At 40.2% G+C, this 20,957-nt stretch overlaps 1 protein-coding gene across 1 annotated transcript; it reads right to left on the bottom strand.

The window, feature by feature from the left end:
• Nucleotides 1-10,659: 10,659 nt before the first annotated feature.
• On the bottom strand, nt 10,660-20,261 carry LOC311061188 (uncharacterized protein; the record flags this gene model as incomplete). The annotated part of the gene is made up of 7 exons (XM_084079746.1): nt 10,660-11,449; nt 11,599-11,646; nt 13,236-13,361; nt 14,564-14,632; nt 16,504-17,130; nt 19,325-19,571; nt 19,941-20,261. The coding sequence occupies 7 exons, from the start codon at nt 20,259-20,261 to the stop codon at nt 11,178-11,180; spliced, it is 1,710 nt and encodes a 569-aa protein (XP_083935872.1). The 3' UTR covers nt 10,660-11,177.
• Between the last annotated feature and the right edge of the window lie 696 nt (nt 20,262-20,957).

The following is a 20,957-nucleotide window of genomic DNA, read 5'->3' as shown; positions in this document are numbered from 1 at the left end:
CTTAGATGAAGTCTGCACCAAGTGAGGCTTGAACTGGTGACCTTCAGGTTGTGGGGCACACATTTAAGCGAGAAGCCACCAACAGACAAGAACCTGTGAAAGGAGATCACACAGATGATACAGTTTCACGCAAATAGCTGAAAAATCCTGGGTTTAAGTGTTTTTCAAACTGCTCAAGATTGCGGACAATATAAGGGCGGTGCTTACTGGTTAACGTGATAGATGTGTTCCTCATTAGTCAAGGCACATGTGTAAGCAGGTCTAATGGCTGTCGGCCAAACGAGGCATGACTTTTGCCTGTTTAAAGTTTCAATTTTCAAAAAATTGCTATAGCGCCCCCGTTTGACCAATTGGAGTAAGATTGGTTTCAGTGATATTTGGAATGGCCCTTTACATTTCTGCAAAGTTTCAAAGAATGGTAAGTCTGCATGTATGTGTCAGGGGCAGATGAATAATTGTCATAAAACTGCAATATTCATTGGCTCATTAAAGCTTCATTTTTTCACTTATGGAAGATATTTTGCAAACGTTTTTTGGTATAGGTCCAAGGTTCATGTGTAAAAAGTTTCGTGCAGATTACTCAAAAATCCCAGGAGGAGATAGGTTTTAACTGTTTTTCATATAATTCGAAATGGTGGGAGATCTAAGGGTCAGAGGTCAAAAGTCAGAGTGTGAAAGTTGTTCATCATGAGGAGACGCATGTGTGTATTGAAGTTTTATGGCTGTAGGTAAAACAGGGCATGAGTTGTACCTGTTCAAAGTTGGCATTTTCAACTGAGTGCTATAGCGCCACCTTTTGACGAAAGATTGTGAGATTTATTTTTTGATCGTTTTTCATGACCATCTATCATATGGCCGAGTTTCATAAAAAGCGTATGCACGGTTCAGCCAGAACTGGCAAAAACGGCAGAAGAAGAAGAAATGGAAATATAGCTGCAAGCAGCGATAATACGGGGCCAGGAGAGAGAAAGAAATTCCTTTAACAGGTCAGTTCATGAAAGTCCTTGCGATCTTGTTTCCAATGAGGGCCTGTGAGCAATTAGGGGTTAAGAGTCTTGCTCAGGGACAAATTTCATTGACACATTTGCTGACCTGGCCTGGAATCGTACCTGGGGCAACCAGAGCCTCTGGCTCCCTAGGCGGGCTCACTAACCACTCAGCTATGGCCGACCCTCTGAGAGAGAGAGAGAGAGAGAGAGAGAGAGAGAGAGAGAGAGAGAGAGAGAGAGAGAGAGAGAGAGAGAGAGAGAGAGAGAGAGAGAGAGAGAGAGAGAGAGAGAGAGAGAGAGAGAGAGAGAGAGATAGATAGATAGATAGATAGATAGAAACGGAATAGATTGAAGAGAGAGAGACATGAAAACGGAATAGATTGAAGATAGAAACGGAATAGATTGAAGAGAGAGAGAGAGAGAGAGCCATGGAAACGGAATAGATTGAGTCATGTTTTTTGCAATTCAACTTAAATGAGTCTGCATCAAGTGAGGCTTGAACCGGCAACCTTGCGGTCGTGAGGCACTCTTAGGTAGCTGCAACACCACCTATAGTGCTATAGCTTTGTCCAGGCTGATATTGTCTGTTGAGGATCACAAACTCTTGCCTTCTGTCATGACCCAAGCCCCTGTTTCACTAACACTAAGATCACTCGTTCACAAACCATTTACCATTGAAGAAATTGTAAATCTCCTCAGAACCAAAACTAGTGAAAGTAGCCGATCTACAAGCTCACAAACCATTAAAAGTTGTCAGATTGTACATCGGCTATTTTCACAATGAAGTATGTTATACATTGAAAAAAAAAATACTCTCATTGCTATCTGAAAAGTTGTGAGATTGTAGATCAGCTATTTTCACAATGTAATATGTAAAAAACACTCAATTAAGTATTTCATGTTATCTTTAACAATTGCAAATGTATTCATTGATAGTCATGTTGTGTGAAATGCAACTTAGATGAAGTCTGCACCAAGTGAGGCTTGAACCTGTGACCTTGAGGTTGTGAGACATACACTTAAGCGGGACGCTATTGGACCAACAGACAAACCTCTGAAAAAATAGATCACGCTGATCATACAGTTTCACGCAAATAGCTGAAAAATCCTGGGTTTAAGTGTTTTTCAAACTGCTCAAGATTGCGGACAATCTAAGGGCGGTGCTTACTGGTCAACGTGATAGATGTGTTCCTCATTAGTCAAGGCACATGTGTAAGCAGGTCTAATGGCTGTCGGCCAAACGAGGCATGACTTTTGCCTGTTTAAAGTTTCAATTTTCAAAAAATTGCTATAGCGCCCCCGTTTGACCAATTGGAGTAAGATTGGTTTCAGTGATATTTGGAATGGCCCTTTACATTTCTGCAAAGTTTCAAAGAATGGTAAGTCTGCATGTATGTGTTAGGGGCAGATGAATAATTGTCATAAAACTGCAATATTCATTGGCTCATTAAAGCTTAATTTTTTCACTTATGGAAGATATTTTGCAAACGTTTTTTGGTATAGGTCCAAAGTTCATGTGTAAAAAGTTTCGTGCAGATTACTCAAAAATCCCAGGAGGAGATAGGTTTTAACTGTTTTTCATATAATTCGAAATGGTGGGAGATCTAAGGGTCAGAGGTCAAAAGTCAGAGCGTGAAAGTTGTTCATCATGAGGAGACGCATGTGTGTATTGAAGTTTTATGGCTGTAGGTAAAACAGGGCATGAGTTGTACCTGTTCAAAGTTGGCATTTTCAACTGAGTGCTATAGCGCCACCTTTTGACGAAAGATTGTGAGATTTATTTTTTGATCGTTTTTCATGACCATCTATCATATGGCCGAGTTTCATAAAAAGCGTATGCACGGTTCAGCCAGAACTGGCAAAAACGGCAGAAGAAGAAGAAGAAATGGAATAATGCGAATAACAATACGGGTCCATGCTGGAAGCCTGGCCCCGTAATAATGCGAATAACAATACGGGTCCATGCTGGAAGCCTGGCCCCGTAACAAAAGTTCTAGAGCGGAATGATCGAGAGGTTAGCAGTGATTTCCACACTAAGGTTTTCTGTTATTGAAAAAAATAAATCTCTGATTGAGCCGATAATGAGAGAGTCATCTCCAGTGTCACCTCATTGACCTGTGTGTCAGTGAACTGTTGCTGGCTCTGACTACAATTGCAGTTTAACAGCAAGACTTCTGCATATATTCTGGATTACTCGGTTGCTAACATATTCTTCCATTTATATTCTGGATTTGTCTTTCTTTCTGGCTTACAGTATACATCAGTAGGCTAACCCAGGGAAGATGCAATTCCATATTGAAACCTGTATATTGTCACTGCAGAAGTAGCAAAAATGAGCAGTACAATCTTTTTTAAATATAGCAAAAATATTCACCTATAATGACATGCCCAAAATAGGGAGGATATTGAACCAATGAAAAGAACAAGAACTTACAATATAACTACGGTACATTGGATCCATTGGAACACATAGGTCCTTTTTTCTATTTCCTGAAAAGCAACTGTTTTGGACATACAAGGTTTCCACCTGACAGCAACAATATGCTAATGACATTCTCTACACCAATGTCTTTGTATATTAATGCTGTTTTTGCGTTTGTGTTTTTTACAGCATCAGGTTTACACTTTGTTATTAGTTATTTATTCATTTTGGCCCTTAATTGTATTATAACACTTATAACCACTTGTATCATAACTTGCTTTTAATGTTACTGTAAATTATGGACATTGTGTACCAACACTTCACTGTACATATGATCATGTGACGAATAAAACGACTTGAATCCTACCTGAGAGTTCAAAAGAAAGAGGAGGTTCAATCTCTCACGCATCATTGTATAATTTAAATTATGCTGTTTTACATGTAAAGGTAAATTATACAGGTATGTTGATTAAAAAAACTCAGAACTAACAGTGATTGATTTTGCAGGTTCAGAAATAAATATTTGTGTTTATAACTGCATTTCAAGTTATGCTACTGATGTAGAAAGATGGGTTGGCTCAATATGACACATTAATGGTGAATGCTTACAAACAGACTTCTGCTGCCCTCATGTGGTGCAATGTGTAAAGTTGTTTGTGTGGCGCTGTAATAGGTCCTATACCTATACTACAGGGTTACTGTAACATGACATGTTAGTACCCTGTGCCCACAAAGATATTTATCTAGCAAATATGCATATGGCCTAAATGCTAGAATAAGTTATTGTTTTAAATATGGCACTTCAGCTAAAATAGTAGATTACACGACTGCTTTGTTTATGGTTATGTCTGAGTCAGGGTGACATGGCCATGGTCCTGCCTATATGGGCGTATGAGGTTTGTTTATGGTTATGTCTGAGTCAGAGTGACGTGGCCGAGGTCCTGCATATATGGGCGTACAGTATGAGGTTTGTTTATGGTTAAGGGTGAGGCCGGTCCTCCCAGTAGCCAATTTTAACATGGGATATTAATCAAATAGCTGGTCTATTTTGCTGCCCAGTTGTTGAATGGAACAACCGTGACTTCGAATTTGTCATGGGAGTGTTTTTGTGTGTAACTGCTGTTTAAAAAAAAATCAGCAGTAACTATGACAATGAGTGATGTTCAAATATACGGAGAAGCTGTGAAAAAAGCAGTTACTCCTATCACATTATTGACTCAACATCTATGATTTTGTAATTGGGCTTGTTCATGTGAAGTTGACGGTCAAGAGGTTTGGTTTGCTAATAATTTATTATTTTATAATAAGAGGTATTATCTGAAATTAGTCTGTACACTACTTTAAAGCAGACTAGGGAAGTACATCATGCCTCCCTCCATCTGTCTAGAAGATCATGTGAAAAAAGGTTGTGGGCTTGTGTTTGAAAAGGCATAGGGGAATGGGGGAAGGGATATAATAAAGCACTGGTTCTAAATGTTGCGTCTGGGGACCACCAGGGGTCCAACTGTGCGAGTGTACAATTGGAACCAAATGGGCCCTTACAGGTCCTTTTGGTTCATTAATTAAACGTGATGTTACAATGGCATAGCCTAGAGCAGTGGCTCTCAAAGTGGGGTCCAAGGACTCCCAGGGGTCCTTGAAGGGGTTCCAGGGCGTCCCCAACATGTGTTAATACAGCATCAAAATCTGTTTTAAACGATAATTTTAAACTAATCCTATATTTAGCTATTTTCAAAACAACTTGAAAAACATTGGACAAATTTGGAATATTTTGTAAACATTTTAACTTGTTGTATGTGGGTCCCTGGCACAAAATCTTTTCAGATGGGGGTCCGTGGACAAATTGATATTCATTTGGGGTTCCTTGACATCTACTGACCTAGTCTCGCGTAGCCAGACAGAAAATGAAAAACAGCGACCTCTGTTTCTGATATTGTCTGTGGGGTCTGGCCGGAGGATAATGGAAGACCAGTGCGCAGGGAAACACCGGTTTCATGTCTGCCTTCAGCGCATCACTTCCGGTTGGTGCGACTACGTTTTCATTCCCACTAACAATATTTCTACACAGAACACTAACACCACTTCTCCCAGAGAACATGGATGGTTTTGGTTATAAGCCCACTTGTTTCTATGATGAAAGAGTAATTTAAAATGTGAATATCTTTCCGTGGTTTTGTCCGCTCCGAGGACGCTATTGTTAAAATAGTTTCGGCTAGTTTCGAGGGGGGAAGGGTGGATGGACACGTGAATCCCGCCCACTACATTTGATTGGGTAAAGCGCGGCCTGCTTCCTGATCTGAAGGCACGCCCACTTGTAGCCAATGCGCACACGTTATGACGAACCTCCCCGACAGATTCCACCGCAGGGCAGAATCTGTTCTTGAGAGATTACTACTGACCTAAAGACAAATCCATAGTAAAGATATAACAGAACAGAAGACTATTAACAAAACGCCTTGGAATTTAAATGACAGTGGCCCTAATATTTGTTATCTATGATAAAGCCAAAGCGCATCAACCAGCTGATCAGTCAGTTTATCACAAAAATGCTAAATAAAGTGTATGGGAGCATACCTTCTGTTTGGCAATCGATGCGATGTGTTGCAACAATATTTGTGACCTATTTTAATTTGCATCAAGTATAATCAGATTCTGTGCCAATAGAATTTTTAAACCAATAGTCAGGTTCACTATGTAAAACAATATACTTTCGTTCAAAATTTGTGGAGATTAGCAAAACTATACATTTTTTTTATCTTCAGAACATGGGGAATCCAAAAATCTATGTTTGCATTTGCACAGACACCTGCATGTCCGCCATATTGGACGTTCAAAATGGCCACCATAAAATATATAATTTGTGCTACCTTGGCTTCTAGACGACATAGACAGTTAATTAAATATGCTAATCCTATGTTTTCTGGGCCAAGGAATCCAATAGAGACCTAAAGGATAGTGCACAGGGACTTGCAGCAGCGCCCCCTAGGGGATGGCCATGGAAATGCAGGTTGACTATGTTAGAAAATATACTTTTGTTACGAATTTTTGATTAGCAAAACTATAACACTTTTGGAATCTTCCGAGCATGGGGAATCCAAAAATCCTTGTTTGCATTTGCACATATACCTGCATGGCCGCCATATTGCATGTTCATTATGGACCACATAAAATATATAGTCTAATTTGTGCTACGTTGGATTCTAGACAACCAACCTTAATTAAATATATTTTCCAGGTCAAGGGTCCAATACAGACCTCAATGTAGTTCTCAGGATTATAGAAAAGCAAGAAAACAAATGTAAATGTAAAACATAGTGTTTATAGTTGTGTAGTATCAACACATCATTGACTTAACAGGTTTACAGGTGTAAAGAAATGGGTGGAAAAACCCTTTGTTTCTGTTGTTTTCAAAGAGAAGAAAAGAAAAGAAGAGGGGGGGGTCAGGGAGAGCAAGGAGATCTAACAGTAATAGAACACATGTCAAGGATATACAAGTGGCGTAAACCAACAGATACAGTATGTACATGAGGTTAGACATAAGGCGAAAGGGCCTACTCTGTGTGGAGTTTGCATGTTCTCCCGTGTCTCCTAGGGTAGTTAATACCCTCACAAAAACATGTAGTAATCCTGGTCACTATACTGCCTCCCCCTGGTCACCCGGGGGTGCATGATGGAGGGGAAGGGAACTGGTTGGAATAACGTGTTCCTTCCACGCGCTACGTCCAACCAGGGAAACTCCCCCCTGTCAGGTGACAAGAAGGTCAGTTGGCTCTCATGCATTGAAGGAGGCATGAGCTCGGCCTTGGCCTCCCTAGGCTGGTGGGGGGAGTGTAGTGCCCAGGATCACTTAGCTAATTGGCACCGGGTGAAAAAGGGGTTACAGAATCGAGCGATAAAAATTAGGGGGAAAAAAGCCACAAGGTGCAAGGTGGTGACACTTTGGTAGGTCTACATTAGCAGCAGGTATGATATTAGACATTAAGGTGCAAAAACAGTATGAACGATTGAACTATATACATACAATATCTACTAGATCTATCATTCAGGAATATTCTTTTACAGCTCGTCATCACTGTCTGGGGTGTCATTTTCAGCATTACAGACAGTCTGTGTCGTTTTCGCAGTCACTTCCACACAAACAAAGTTCTGTGCAAACAAAGTTGTGTCCCCTGCATGACCTTCTCTGGGTTGTCCAATGGGTTTTGCACTGACATCTGACCACTAACAGAAACTAACAGAGGAAGGCGACCTAACACAGGAGGTGAATGATGCATTGGCCAACTTTGTATGATGTACTGCCCAAGGGGCATCCATATAACAAACATTCCTGACCTAAGGTGGTATCTGTTTTGCAAACATCTGGCATAAAGCAGCAAGTTGCCTCCTACCGTTGGTGCCCTTGAGGAGAACATTGAACGGGTGCATGATCAAAGTAGGGTGTGGCGCCAAGCCACTGTGACGTGGCAGAGTCTTTTTGACCCACTCAAACATGGAGCCATGGTGAGATACTACCTACTACCACAAAGGTTCCTCCTGCACCACAGGCCATTGTAGAGTTGGTCAGATGTCAGTGCAAAACCCATTGTACAACCCAGAGATGTTCATGCAGGAGACACAACTTGCACAGAACTTTGTTTGGAAGTGACTGCGAAAACGACGCAGACTGTAATGCTGAAAATGACCCTCCTAACAGTGATGAAGGGCCGTAAAAGAATGATAGATGATATTATTGTATATAGTTCAATCTTATAACTTGTCAATACTGTTTTTGCAAGTTAATGTGTAATCTCATGTACATACCTGCTGCTAGTGTAGACCTACCAAAGTGTCACCACCTTGCACCTTATGTCTAATCTCATGTACATACTGTATCTGTTGGTTTATGCCATTTGTATATCCTTGACATGTTTTCTATTACTGATAGATTGTTTTCCTTGCTCTCCCCGCCCTCTTCTTTTCTTTTCTTCTCTTTGAAAACAACAGAAACAATGGAGTTTTTCACCCATTTCTTTACATCTGTAAACCTGTGGTGTAATAACGTCAATGATGTGTTGATATTACACAAATATAAAGACTATATTTTCCATTTACATTTGTTTTCTTGCTTTTATATAATAACTACATTGAGGTCTTTATTGGACTCCTTGACCTGGAAACATATTAACTAAGGTTGGTTGTCTAGAATCCAAGATAGCACAAATTAGGCTATATATTTTAGGTCGTCCATATTGAACAATATGGTGGGCCATGCAGGTATCTGTGCAAATGCAAACAAGGATTTTTGGATTCCTCATGCTCTGAAGATTCCAAAAGTGTATATTTTTCTAATCCAAACTTTTTAACGAAAATATATTTTTTAACAGTAAACCTGAATTTCACTGGCCATCCCCTATGTGGCGCTACTGCAAGTCCCTGTGCACAATCCTTTAGGTCTCTATTGGATTCCTTGACCCAGAAAACATTGGATTAGTATATTTAATTAACTTTCTATGTTGTTTAGAAGCCAAGATATCACAAATTATGTATTTTATGGTGGCCATTTTGAACGTCCAATATGGCGGACATGCAGGTGTCTGTGCAAATGCAAACATAGATTTTTGGATTCCCCATGTTCTGAAGATAAAAATAAAGTATTGTTTTGCTAATCTCCACAAATTTTGAACAAGAACACATAGTGAACCTGACTACAACCTGCTCACCCAATAAACCACCTGGATGGGACTTATTCTCCTGATAGTGGCTGAAATTGGCAAACAGCGAGCAAAGCAGTCAGAGGCTTACTGTAAGGTCAACAATTTGGTGTAGCCTAATTAGTGACCAAAAGTCACTGTTTAGTCATGAATTGAATAATTAGCATAATGAGTTACTTAATTAACAAAAACTGGAAAAAGCTATAATTTTGTAGAAATACAAAATATACCAAAAATAATAAGAAAAAAATGAATTCAGTAAAAACTCCAGGGATTATTTTGCATGTTAGGTTGTATTTTTGCATAGTGTTTTTTTTTTATTAAATGACACAAGTGTGTGTGTACACACACACACACACACACACACACACACACACACACACACACACACACACACACACACACACACACACACACACACACACACACACACACACACAACCTCTAAAATGTCTAATCCTAACCACAACCTGAACATTTTCCTAATTATAAGCCTAAATCCCCAAAAAATGTTTTACCATAACAACCATTTTCTGTAGGACAAACACAAAATAAAAATATAAATAAAATCATGTCCAGTTACATGTTTGACATTTTGGCCGATTCATTTAATTACAAAATGTAAATGTCACATTTTATCAGTGCCAGACACGTGCACGCAAAGCCATTTATTTGATTTAACCTTTATTTAACCAGTAGAAACCACATTGAGACTAGTCTCTTTTACGAGTGTGAACAGGCCAAGAGGCATACATGTTACACAGCTCTGCCAGTACAAATACAGGACAGTATAAACATGACAGACATATAACATCCGTAAAAACATATCCACTACCTAGGAGGCTAGAAGAAATTAAAATGAAGAGAATATACAAAGTGACCAATATAAAACTAAGAACGTTTACTATGAAAAAAGGGGTAGGATATGCACATCCCCACAGTTTCTTTAAACACGGTGCAGGACCCAAAAATTATCAAGTGAAGAAAAAGGGAATGTCCACACATGATAGCTGCTCTCCTGTCTTTAAGAATATATATATTTGAACCAAACAACAACGTTTCGCCCATGCAGGGCTTCATCAAATTACAGACGTATGGCTTTGGAACCCTGAAGTAGGTCAGAGTCAGTGGGTGTCATCAATCAATCAGTTAATAAACCAATAGGTAGGCTGCAGTTCTCTATGTGAGATTCCACTCAAAAAGAACAAAATAATAATTCCATCAATAAAGGGGCCATACTACTGAACAATAGGTTAAAAACAACAAACATATCAAATACCATAAAAACATACACAATCCATGTTACATACAATATAAAGATATATACACACTGCAGTACTAAGGCAGATATATCAAAGGAATGGTCAAATATCAAAATCTAAAATCATACCTAAAGGTTTGAGGATTTTTTGTTCTTAAATCCAAAAAGTCTCCCTTTTAAGTAGGAGAGACTCCAATCTCCTCCCCTATGTGGTTCATCTACCTTAATGTATAAAGCAGATACACTATGGCCAGCTTGCATAACATGAGTGGCAACTGGATATATTCTGAGTTCTAATGTCACTTCGGTGTTGGGTAATGCACATCTTCAGTGCTCTTGTCGTCATCCCAACATAATGCCAGTGAACATGGACATTTCAATACAGTATGTACACTATGTGTTGATTTTCACAAAATAGCCCCTATAATGTTGTACTTCTTTCTGTTGCTGGATGATTAAAAGACATTTATATGTGAAATTACATTTGGGATTTCATCCAGGAAAGTTTGAGGTGTAGTAGGCGGTAAATCCGATCTAACCTGAGACAACATTTGCTACACATCAAAGCAGCAGCAATGTCTGGGAAGTGTGTCCATGGCAATCCTTTTAAAACTCACTAGAGGGATCACAAAACATCCCTCATCAAGGGGGGCTCAAGCCCCTGCCCTTACCCGTCCGTAAAACGTGTCCTCTTCAGACCATTAATGCCGCATTTACTATGGTGAAGGAAATGCAAACGCCCCCTCTCCATGCCGTATCTGAAGGCCGTCAGGTAATCAAGCAAAGAGAGAGCGAGAGAGAGATACTATTTTGTATCATGATTTTCTCTCATATTCGATTAGTAAGTCGGCCATGACCGAGGGTTCATGCTTGAGGAGGGCATTGTACAGATCATCTACTCTGCTTCTGCTGGTCATGTTTTCAAGGATGGTTCTCATGCGGTCCTGGTCTGTGTTGTCAGACTTTTGGATTTTGGCAGCCATTTCTTCATGGAACCCCCCAACTTGCAGCTCATCAAGAATGGGCTTGACCGTCTTGACTCTGGCGACCAATTCAGGCTTCATCTTCTCAAAGAAAATCTTTTTTTCTTTTGGAAAAACAGAAAATAACATACTGTAATAAATGAACTGTCTTAAAATTGGTAAGTTGAACGAAATATGTATTATGGATATCTTGTAAAACAGTAAAGGTGTCGAAATGGACTGTGAAGGAATGGTGAAGACAATGGGTCCGTACCTGCTGAATCAGAAAGGCAGATTTTCCTTCTCTTTAGTTCAGGTGGTCCTGTGGATGAGAGAAGTGAAAGCCTTTTATGAATTAATAGTACTTAATATTCAATATTTAAATGGTTATCTCTTTATACATGAAATAATTAGAGTTATCAAATCAGTAGCAGGCTTCAGTTTAAGGTTCTGGATAATTCTCATTATTTGGCTTAATAATGTAATGGGAATTTTGGTATTTTTGAACATGGACCCTATCTTTGGATCATTTGTTCCACAAACGAAAGGTGTGTGTGAAAAGTCTTGGAAATGGTCCTTTCCGTCACTTCCAAGCAGTTTCACTTTCAGGGGAACAACTGGGTAACTACAACTACAGATGTGCCATTTCAAAACTTCACATGTCCTGCCATCGCCAAGACAGTAAATTTTCAGGGGATTCCCAGGGCAATAAGAGGGACAAAGAAGGGCATTTAAAATGCTGAATTATTTTGATGCTCACTGCTTTTATGATGCTAATTAATTTGAGCAACTGGTCAAGGACCTCTTCAAATCACCTTTCGCCTCATAATGAGTCTGACACCTTCTTCAACACACATTCTTTTGTTCTCATGTATATGGGTGTCTGTTGAAGGGAAAAAGGGGGGTGTGTAGTGACAACTTCTTTTCAGGGGCAAAACAGGGCAGAACAGGGAGGAAAAAATGCCTTTTCAGGGCACTTTCAGGGAAAGAACAGTAACGTGTGAAGTTTTGAAGTGGCACATCTGTATGCCCTTTTATTTTCCAAATGCAGACGTACAGTACTATTCCTCATTTCTCTCTGAAACATTATTCCAGTTGTCTCTGGGTTTATTTATCGCACTGACATCCCATGGCAGTAGAGTTGCATGGAAGGGGTCGGGGGGCCGGGGGTTCTGAGCAGGGGGAGTCTGTTGTTCAGCACCATTTCTGGCAGAGGAGCTTCTTTAACGTTTTACAATTATTCCCAGATCACGTTTTATATCATTGATTACGATGGATGGATAATTATTTGGGACCTGGTCGGATATAGCCCAGGGCATGCTTTAATGATTTAGTGAGGGTGCCCAGGCCAGCTACCCTCGATTTCGTCATAGCAGTCAAATCCAATATGGCCACCACCTGAACAAGGTTTTAGCTATAACCTTGTAACCAGAAGGCAAACATGATGTCCAATTCATGTTTTTTTTTCAAAATTAGAAACATGTTGGAATGCGTATCTTTATGATTGGGTGTGTCTGGACCATTTATTTATTATTTTTGAGAAATAGAAACGCATTGGAAAGCTCAGATTTATGTATGAATGAATCTATTTTTTTTTTACTTAACATACATATTATTCACCCAGACTGAGAGTAAGTTGCAGGAATGAGTTAAGATCAAACTGGGGAAAACCCTATGGGCCATATTTTCGCCGGTGCCCTACCCATTATCCCTAAACTTTTTTACTTAAAAAAAAAACAGTTTCAAATAGTTCAACTAGCCGATCTACATCGACACGTTCTGAGCTTGTAGATTGGAAGTTTAGGGATAATGGGTAAGGCACCGGCGAAAATAGGGCCCTATGTATCTGTGTAATTTTACTGAAACAATAGAACAATAAATTAGTATTAAAGAATAACATGGACTCTTTACCTTCTAGTTTGTTGTCTCTCTCAATCTTCACCTTCTCCAGTTCACTTTCTCTTTCCTGAAGTTTAACTCTGAGGTCTTTGATGACATTTTGCAGTTCTCCCTCCCTCTTTAGGAACAGCTGTGTCTCTTTTATAGAACATATAGAGATAATAACAATATGTACGTTTGAGATTGAAGATTCACAAGCCTATTATTATTACATCTCATAAACAAATACACAACAAGTACAATGATTTGGTTTCGGTTGCTCAACAAAATTAACAATAATAATAACAAAGAGGTCATTTAGAATACAGTAGCAATAGCAGAAAGTAGAAGGTATAGAAAGTAGCAAAGCATGTACATTAATTCTAGCACACTTTGAGGTGCTTGAAGGTGAACCACAGACATTTTAACATCCTCAGTGAATCATATAATGGGACTCATTCACTAAGCTGTTCGTAAATCTCCGACTATATTAGAGTCTGTGGTGTATATTTCCTAAGTAAAGTCTGACGTGCGATTCATGAAAATAGGTGTAGAGCCTTGATTTGTGCGGATCACAGACCCTCTCATGATGAATTCCAGCTTTTCAAACGCACTCCTGTGTGCCTCATTTGCATTGTTCTACGGCCCATTTAACACCATAAAAGGCGATCGGAAACATTCAACGTCATTTGAAAAACTGCATCACTCGTCAAAATTAACAGATCTGTAAGCTTAGAACGCGTTACACCGATTTGACAACTTGTAGATCAGTGTATTTTGGCAAGCGAGTCCCTCACACAATGGAGCCGCTGAACATATATTAATAGACTACTCATGTGTAATGAGAATAAGAACTTTACAAAGTTTAACCTCACGACCAAATACTAGGCTAATAAAACTTGGAAAGGATATTATATAAGCCCTTTCTACTGAACAATTGCTCGCTCACCTTGCTGAGGTAAAAATATGACTACTGGAATCGGCCGATATCCGATAATAATGGATAAGAGCTTTATTGATCACTGAGGGGAAATCTGTGCTTTGGATGAACATAGCATATACTGTTCTGCATTGGGATTAATGACACAGCTAGAGTTCATATAATGTGAAAAATCGGACGGATCGGACGGATTCGTCTATATCACTTGACAAAAGAGATAGTATGTACCGATTTGTGTGATGTTTGGAAAACATTTGTAGGAGTAATATAAACAAATATTTTTGCAAAAATCGGCCTCCTGGTGGCGCTATAATAGGGCAATGTTGAAAGGGTGGCATTTGTTCCTCAACGTAGTGCAAATGTGCATGCAATCGGATGCCGCGTTGATGATGCTCTCTCTCTCTCTCTCTCTCATACTTACCAAGCAGATGAGCTGATTTATCTCTTCTATTCTCCTCCTTCTGAGTGTACAGGTACCATGCCTCTCTACCTTTAACCACATAAAGAGAGTTGAGATGTTATTATTATCATGTTATACACATATAACATATACATGGAGCATTATATCAAACTTCAAATAAAGCATACGTGTGTGTGTGTGTGTGTGTGTGTGTGTGTGTGTGTGTGTGTGTGTGTGTGTGTGTGTGTGTGTGTGTGTGTGTGTGTGTGTGTGTGTGTGTGTTTGTTTGTCATGCAGTACTGTGTATCAGTTATGATGGTATTACATTTATGCTGAACATTGTTGCATATAATGTAAGGGCTGTTGCTGCAATTAGAATTGGTTTCTACTCTTATATCTATCTATCTATCTATCTATCTATATCTATATATCTATCTATACATTTCTAAACCCAAAACCCCCAAAAAAAACCTGCCACTGTGTGGGACTAAACACAAAAACAACATATCAATGTCACTAACAAGACACGCCACAACGTGCAGAATTACTACGCGCAGTCTGTAGGCCACTTCATACTGCTCAGCACACATCTGCCCCCTCGCAGCATAATTAATTGCGGCCAACACAAACTCACAACATTACAGTCGGCCATGTTGTTCCTTAGCGTCATCGCCGACCACCGCCCAACGAGACCCAAGTGAGGTCAGACAACACACTCCATATTTGGGCATAGCTCCATTGGGAACATCTCCTATTATGGCTTTATATAACCGCCCAACAAGACCCAAGTGAGGTCAGACAACACACTCCATATTTGGGCATAGCTCCATTGGGAACATCTCCTATTATGGCTTTATATATTATAGAGACCAACAAACACAAAGCACCGCGCAGCGGCTAGGGGGGAGGGGCGCGCAGCGCCCCGACCCTCTAGTAATATACGAGTTGGTTTCTACTTTCTACTCTGTAAAATACAAACGTACTGTAGGTTGTTTGTTTTCTCCAGTTTGATCTTAACTCATTCCTACAACTCTACACTCAATCTGGACGAAACTTTGTTACATAACATTTTTGGTATAGTGGCCATATTTGTGATGACTTAAAAAGCAAATTTGAGTGCTAGAGATAGATTCAATCATACATCAGAGCATTCCAATGTGTTTATAATGCTCAAAGGGCATAACATAGACACAAAGTTTGCAAAAAATTACAAAGAGTAGGGTAAATTCAAACAAATTTTCAAAGTAATATTTGAAATACGCAAATTGAAGTCCAGACACATCCAGTCTTAAACATAAGCATTCCAACATGTTTGTAATGGTAAAAAAAAAAATGAAATAGACACCAAGTTTGCATTTGTAGTTCATCTTGACCCTTTTCAGGTGGCGGCCATATTGGATTTGGCCACTACGGTGACCCAAGGGTCATTGAATCAGGCACCCTTGATAAATTATTAGAGCATACCCTGGGTTATCTGGGCCAAATTGTGTGCTTTTAGACTGATTCAGGCAAAACATATATTACTATACTATTACATATATTATTAATTTTGTTTTTTTTGCTATTCTGTCACAAAATATATCTTTTTTTTTTTTACACTCTTTCAAGTGTCCCTATACACAGGTATTCATTTTGAGTACCTCAGAAAATCTGCTGCTCCAATGGTTTAGACGATAAAGCCATGTTGGAAGTAGCACACAGGGTGTGGTCATTTTAAAATGGCTATGGTCATTTTCGGGTATTTCGCCCTGGATAGAGAATCACCCACAGTTCCTATGTTGGTCCTTGGGGTCAAATTAGCCGAGAACAGTTGAGATATTCTCTCCCAAATTAATTGCATACATATCTTAGCCAGGTCCTAGACTACATAGCATTATTTGGAATAGTGACAGCACATCTTAAGAGGGATGCGCTGTCCTTTGCCTTGTGTGGAATTGTCTTTGTTAAACAAAAAAACTCACCTTGCAATATCTTGTCCTTCTCCTCTCTTGCTTCATCTGCTTTTTGGAACTTCTCAGTGGTGTAGTGGCTTCTACCGTTCTCCGACACCATCTTGTAGATTTTCTCCAGCAGCTCAGTGACCTGAGACTGATCCTGAGTTTTGTTGTTGAAGAGATGATATCGACCACTACATTTGTCAATTAATTGAGATACATCTGGATTTTCCTCATATTCGGAAAAGCATCCATCAAGCATGTCAGAATGAGTGAAGAGAATCATGGCGTATTTAACTGACGGTTCGCCAAATGTCTCCTGAATAATGTCCACAATCTTCCTCTCATTCTCTGTGAAACAGTCCCCCAGTTTGCTCACAACCAGGAACACATGGGGTCCAGGAGCAGCCAAATCAAAACACTGTCTGAACTCTTCAGTGAGCTTGGTTTCAAACAAGTCTGGCGTGTCAATAACAGAAACCTTTCTGCCTGCCACTTCACTTGTGGCTTTCTGACTTCTCTCTGTCACAGATTTCCAAAAAAGCCTGGATTTAAAAACTTCAACACCCAGGATGGTGTTTCCACTGGCACTCTTTCCAACTCCATGCTTCCCAACGACCACAATCCGAATTTCTTCATCATTTGTTACGAGAACTGATGGATAACAAAAGAAAGAAAGAAAGAAAGAAAGAAAGAAAGAAAGAGCATGAATGAGTGCTTATATATTATATGAATGTATTTGAATTGTGTCGATTCTATTACAGCAACAGATTACCTAACTATTGAACAGTTTAAAGTTTAGGCAAAGTTATATACACAGCATTGTCAAACTATGGTAGCATGTTGATTGTATGTGATTGCATGCCTAAAATGTACATGAGATGTAGAATCTGTATATCTAACAGTTGAACAGATGTACAGATGCTTGATGTTCGTCTATGGCAGCTTGTTTGTAAATGATTTATACATTTTAGGCAAAAAATCTATTATCAATCAATCAATCTATCATTCTTGATACATCTCACACCAACAACTGCTATTTAAAAACGTTGTTATCAATATTCACTACTTCCGTACAGTAGTGTAGAATTGCAACTGCAGACAATTTGTCTAATTGGCTGTCTTAGAGTCATGAGTCCATGACGTTATGACATCGCCTTATCCCTCTCAAGGTGCAGGCCTTAAGAGGCTGATTCTTCCACCCAAAACACTATTCCTTGTCATGTATGCAATAAAAGGCGTTATAGTGAATTACCTACTAAATTTTTATCCCATGATTTTGTAACCCATATTTTTTCACCCAGTGCCAATTGCCTATGTAATCCTGGGCGCTACTCTCCCTCTGCCAGCCTAGGGAGAGCCCAAGCTGAAGCTCATGCCTCCTTCAATGCATGAGGAGCAAGCAGGCCGCTTCTTATCACCCGACAGGGGGGAGTTTCCCCAGTTGGACGTAGCGCGTGGAAGGAACACGTTATTCCAACCAGTTCCTTTCCCCTCCATCAAGCGCCCTGGCTGACCAGTCTGGATTCACAGAACCAAGAGTTCTGTATCATCTATTCGTGAAACTATTCACAAATGGGTGGATATGGAAAACCCCTTATTTGCCCAGACAAGTGATCTGAACTGGCCAGCCAGCCTTGGAGGTTCAGAACTCTGCAGTGAGAGTTCACACTTAGGGAAGCATGCAAAAAGGATGGCACGGTCACATCCAACCTAAAAACAGGCAAAAGTTGAGGGAGAAGTCCAACTTGCTGAGGCAAGAATGTCCTGAACACTGATGCCCCAGGACATTGCCATTCCCTTAGTAGAATGTGCCAAAGACCACCTGCTGGTGTATGCCAAAGTGATGGCATACACAATCCAATAGGAAAGGCATTGTTTATATAGTCTTTCCACAATGAGGTTTTTGGCAATGAAACAAACAGTTGGTCAGACCAACTCAGACCCTACGTTCTGTCAATGTACAGTACATACGCCCTGACAGGGCAAAGCATGTGCAGGGTCTGGTGTTTCTGAGATGAGAAAGACTCCAACTCAATAGGAACACAACCCTTTATTACCATTCATTGCCACCCTTAGGTTATCATTTACAAATACACAGAGAATGTCTGCAAGTCACTTATGCGCTTGGCTGTAGGCAGCGCAAAGAGTAGTGCCATCTTGACAGACAACATTTTAAGTCCCACCTGCCTCAGTGGCTCAAAAGGCTGCTAGGCAAGAGCCTCTAGCACCAAGGACAGGCCCCATGAAGACACTAACACCACAGGGTGAAGACGTATTATACCCTTCATAAATCGGCATACAAGGGGATGCTGGCCAACCGGTACACTCCCAAGGCCTACATTGCAGGCTGATATAGCAGCCAAGTACACCTCAAAGGCAGAGAAAGCTCTACCTTTGTCCAACATTTCCTGTAAAAATGAAAAGATGACCCCCACTTGTGCTTGAAAAGGAATAATGTGTGAAGCCTCACACCATTCCTCAAATACACACCACAGTCATAAAGGGATGTGGTCATGGCCCTGGCACTCTAGGTCGTAGTAATCACGTTTTGTTGGTGCCCCACCGTACTTACTGTACGTTGATCATTTCACAGGCGAAACTCACAAGAGATAAACATGATCCCATTATTGTAGGCTACATTCTGAGATGAATCTATTTTCTGCCACTACACCTGTCACTTAATGCATCCTAATATGATTGGAGAATGACAGAAGTCACCATCAGGTGTCAACTGCAGCCAAATCCCACTGTGATCATAATGGTTATGATCAAACATGATGAACATTATCACATCATTGTACATGCCAAGGTTAATAATAATGTACTGTGACAGTTCATCACTTACCATTTGTGTTTAATTCCACAGCAGTCTCCTCTATCTGTTCTCCATATTCGACCTGACAGATGTAAACTCCTTTATCTGTCTCTCTGTAGTCTTTCAGTGTCAGAGACACATTGTCTTTCACCATCTCCTGGGTGTTCAGGGTCAGTCTGCCCTCATAGCCCCTCCCCTCTATCGCCTGACCATTCTTATACAGGTAAATGCACTCTGTCTCCTTAAACCACCTGATTGTCATGGAAACCATGCTGGTCTCAGGAGAGAGGTGAGAGGGAAGGATGACGTTTTTACCAGGCCAACTCCAAGCATAACATTTACTGGTGCTTTTAAGTCTGTTGGAATAAAGAAAAGATTTAGGAATATATGAAACAATGACTGTTCAATTTTCCATGTGTACATATCATAATCAAGAAGGCTTGCAGTGATGTAACAAACACATTATAATGACACACACACCCCAACAGAGAGAGAGAGAGAGAGAGAGAGAGAGAGAGAGAGAGAGAGAGAGAGAGAGAGAGAGAGAGAGAGAGAGAGAGAGAGAGAGAGAGAGAGAGAGAGAATAACAACCTGGGTATCTGTTGAGGTGAGAGATGGATTGCATCTCCATCAGGTTTCTCTTTACTTCCAATCTGGCCTCTACTTCGTAGATCTCTCTCAACTCCTCTATTTTCTTTCTGTGCTTCCCCTCCCTCTCTCTGCTCTCCTTCTTTCTCTCCATTGTAAACATCTCCATCTTTCTCTCCATCTCCTCTCTTCTCTTAGACTGCACCCTCAGCTCTTGCTCCAGCTCTCTTTTCTTCTCTTCATCCCTCTCCTCCCTCATTTGTCTTTCCAGTTCAGTTGTTCGATGGTCAGTCTCACTGATGTGTTCCTCATGCTCTTTGATTGAAACCTCTTTCTCCCACAGAGATTCCTTAAGCTCCTTCTCAAACACCTGCCACATCTCCTGCTCTTCCTTGTGTCTCCTCTCCTCCCTGTCCCTCTGAATCTCTCTCTCTGTCTGTCTGACCTTGGCCTCTTTGTGTTTGTAATAATCCAGCAGTTCACAAAGGTTAGGGTCCAGCTGATGAAGGATGTAAATCATTTCTGAACTCTCCTTGTTTCCCTTTCTCTGCACCAAGTCGATAACTGTCTGTGCTTTGTCTGCCCTGAGTATTTTCCCTCTGACAGACTCATTTTCTTCATCATTGATAACCTTCTTATCCCGAAGTTCGTCTAGTAGAGAATGCATCGTGGGCTCTGAGACTCTGTGAATGAACTCATTCCTCACAGACTCCAGCCATTCACCTTGAAGACGAGCTGAAAGATTGATTTCATTATTAGTGTTAAAAGTATATAATAACAATGATAATATCTTATCATGCAACTTGAGGATGAGGTGGGGGACATATTTTATTATTAGTTTTATATAATAATGACAATTTATTAATCTTTCAGCCGAGTGGCTTTCAACAGAGCTCTACTGAAGGCTAATGCGAAGGCCGCCCAGGTCCGCCCTGGGCGGTCTTTCCAAATCTGGACGGAGGCATTCATTCAGTCAGTCTGGTAAAGGTGTGTTATAAAACAAATCTGATGGTGTACCTTTGTTACTGGTTGCCTTCACCTGCCGTTCAAGCCCATTCATTTAATTTAAATGTAT

The sequence above is a fragment of the Gymnoscopelus microlampas genome (assembly GCF_963454915.1).
Source record: "Gymnoscopelus microlampas genome assembly, chromosome: 15".
Taxonomy (NCBI): Eukaryota; Metazoa; Chordata; class Actinopteri; order Myctophiformes; family Myctophidae; genus Gymnoscopelus; species Gymnoscopelus microlampas.
The sequence above is the reverse complement of the archived record's forward strand: the minus strand, read 5'-3'. Positions and strand labels throughout refer to the sequence as shown.